Source organism: Carlito syrichta, unplaced genomic scaffold, assembly GCF_000164805.1.
Source record: "Carlito syrichta isolate Samal-C Ts95f unplaced genomic scaffold, Tarsius_syrichta-2.0.1 Scaffold304598, whole genome shotgun sequence".
NCBI classification, from domain to species: domain Eukaryota; kingdom Metazoa; phylum Chordata; class Mammalia; order Primates; family Tarsiidae; genus Carlito; species Carlito syrichta.
The window spans coordinates 588,908-591,711 of NW_007248694.1; the positions used below are offsets into that span (position 1 = coordinate 588,908).

Here is a 2,804-nt window from a genome sequence, read left to right on the forward strand (position 1 = left end):
GAGGGGCGGACCTAGGTGGGAGGGGCGTGGGGAGGGGGCGGGGCCAAGCGAGAGAAGGCGGGCCTGGAGCCAAGGCTAGGGTCCCGCTGCTGATTTTCTGGCTTCGTTTCCCAGGTAGTTTGCTGGACTTCCTTAAGAACAAGGAGGGCCAGGATTTGAGGCTGCCCCATTTGGTGGACATGGCAGCCCAGGTAAGCTGGGACAGCAACCTTCGACTCCCGGCCCTCCCTTTCGCAATCCCGTGGGCCTTCCAACACCTAGCCTACCCCTGGAAGAGTACCCCCGCCATCAGCCGAGCGACCTGAGGAAGGGCACCGCCTCTCCCTGAGCCTCAGTGCCCCGTCTGGAAAGTGGGCTGTTCAAATGGTCCCTCGCTGCTCGCAGAGTGCTGTGAGTCTTCCTCTCCACTTTGGCCCCCAGGTAGCCGAAGGGATGGCCTACATGGAGCGCATGAACTACATCCACCGGGACTTGAGGGCAGCCAACATCCTGGTGGGGGAGCGGCTGGTGTGCAAGATCGCCGACTTCGGGCTGGCCCGCCTTATTGAGGACGATGAGTACAACCCCCGGCAAGGTGCCCGGCCGCGCCTCACCTCCCAAGAGCTCTCAGAGCAACCAGAGGCTGCCGAGAGTTCCCACTCGGGAACCCTTCCTCACCCCAGACCACCCAGGACACCCCCATCCTGATATAGGTGTGAGAGGCAATGCTGGGTTCAAATCCCAGGTTAGCCAGCCACTTCTCGGCCACGGGCCCTCTGTGAGCTGTCTCTCCTCTTCTGTAAAATGAAAATATTCAGACAACAGTATGTCAGCAGCTATTTACCAGGCACCTGCTACGTGCCAGGCACAGCCATAATTCTTAAATGAGAGACAGAAGAGTGTAATATAATAGTGTGAACTCTGTAGCTACCATGCCTGGCTATGAATCCCAGCTGCTCATTAGCTGTGTGATCCGGGCAAGTTACCTAACTACTCTGTGCCTCCCCCTTCCTCATCTGTAAGACGAGGTACTGATAGCATCTATCTCATGGAGTTTTTGTGAGGGTTAAGTGAGTTAATGCATATATATCACTTAAAAGTGTCTGGCACATAGGAAAGGTTATACAAATGCTAGCTGTTGTTATGAGAATTATTACAATATTTGGAAAGTGCCCACCACTAGACTAGACACTTAGTAGGTACTGACCAGATACCAGGTGCTTTCTGCTGTGCCGAGACCCCTATGCTCAGGGTCCCAAGATCCCCCTTCCTAAAGTCCCCGTTCTCTCAATCCAGGCATTCTCAGCACCCCCCACCCCCCCCGCACTGACTTTCCCTTCTCCCCCACCCTCTGCAGGGGCCAAGTTCCCCATCAAGTGGACGGCCCCAGAAGCTGCCCTCTATGGCAGATTCACCATCAAGTCAGACGTGTGGTCCTTTGGGATCCTGCTCACTGAACTCATCAGCAAGGGCCGAGTCCCCTACCCAGGTTTGTGGGGGAGGGGGCAGGGGAGGATCATGGGGAAGGGCTTCCTCCTGTCTGCCCCTTTGGGAGGGGCCAGGCCTCCTGACTGACAGAGCCTCACTTTTCAGGCATGAGTAAACAGGAGGTGTTGGAAAGGGTGGAACATGGCTACCACATGCCGTGCCCCCCAGGCTGTCCTGAGTCCCTCTACGAGGCCATGCAGCAGACCTGGCGCCTGGACCCGGAGGAGAGGCCCACCTTCGAGTACCTGCAGTCCTTCCTGGAGGACTACTTCACCTCCACAGAACCACAGTACCAGCCCGGGGATCAGACGTAGCCTGTCCAGGCATCGGCCACCTCTCTGGCAGAACCCACAAGTCCTTGTCAATCCCCAGAGCTCTTTCCCAAAGTCCCCTGTAGAGTCTTGGCATGTCAGAGGAGGCAGGGGGCTTTGACACCATGCAGGACAACCTGCTCGCCTTACAGATGGGATAAATGAAGACTCAGAGCTCACCCCTCACCCACTCTGGCCCCAAGAGCTATTTCTTGTCTTCCCATTTAGGCCCCACATACCTCTAGCCTCTCCCTCCAGTCTCTCATTTATGAGACTGAATATCTCTTCCCTCACTTACCGCCTACCCCTGCTTTCCTGCCCTCCTGCCAGCCCACTCAGGTCCAGGTGCCGAGAATTTGCCTTCTGCTCTCGATTCTCTTGACAAAGTTACAGAGATAGGGAAGGTCTTGTCAGACCTTTCCCTGCCGGGTGGAGGCTGTGAGCCGGGTCTGGGGTCCAGGCCTGGGTTTGAGGGAGAGGGTTGCCAAGGGCTCACCGCCTCTCTGAAGAGTGTGTATGTGTGTGTCTATTGTTGTAAATAAGGAAAATGATAATATGTCTCCTCGAACCACGGAATTCCCCTGATCCTTCCTTTGGGAGGGATTGTGGTCAGTGGGCGGTGAACCAGACAGGTTTGGCTACTGGGAGCAGCAGGGGAAGGAGAGGGAGTGCCCTAATGCCTCCCAAGCACAGGGCATCCAAGATTTGGAGTTTTAAGACACCCAGAAGTCCCACTGCTCGTTCCTTGTGAGTTTAGGATGCATTGAGAGATAGATACAGAAGACAGACAGCTGGAGAGCGACCAAAATGTCCCTTTCATTGCTGCTGTGGCCTTCAATCTGTGGGTTTTCTAATTCTTTACCTGACTTCAGCGTATTTCCCGTTCATCACAGGCACAAGGGGACAACCTTGGGCCTCCCTTGACAGGGACAAGGAGAAGATCACAGTGGACCCTCTGCAGCTGTCAGAGTCCCCAAAAGAGGACAGAAGGGAAGGAGGAAGGGGAGGGAAGAGGCCTGAGGGTTA

General features: G+C 55.6%; 1 protein-coding gene across 1 annotated transcript in view; it reads left to right on the top strand.

Moving 5' to 3' along the window:
- FGR (FGR proto-oncogene, Src family tyrosine kinase) overlaps positions 1-1,861 on the top strand; it is a 10,726-nt gene extending 8,865 nt beyond the window's left edge. Inside the window, exons 10-13 of the mRNA XM_021713527.1 lie at positions 68-191; positions 421-574; positions 1,337-1,468; positions 1,573-1,861. Of these exons, the coding sequence (XP_021569202.1) occupies positions 68-191; positions 421-574; positions 1,337-1,468; positions 1,573-1,781 (619 nt within the window). The 3' untranslated portion in view covers positions 1,782-1,861. The remainder of the gene's footprint in view (positions 1-67; positions 192-420; positions 575-1,336; positions 1,469-1,572) is intronic.
- The last annotated feature ends 943 nt before the right edge of the window (positions 1,862-2,804 follow it).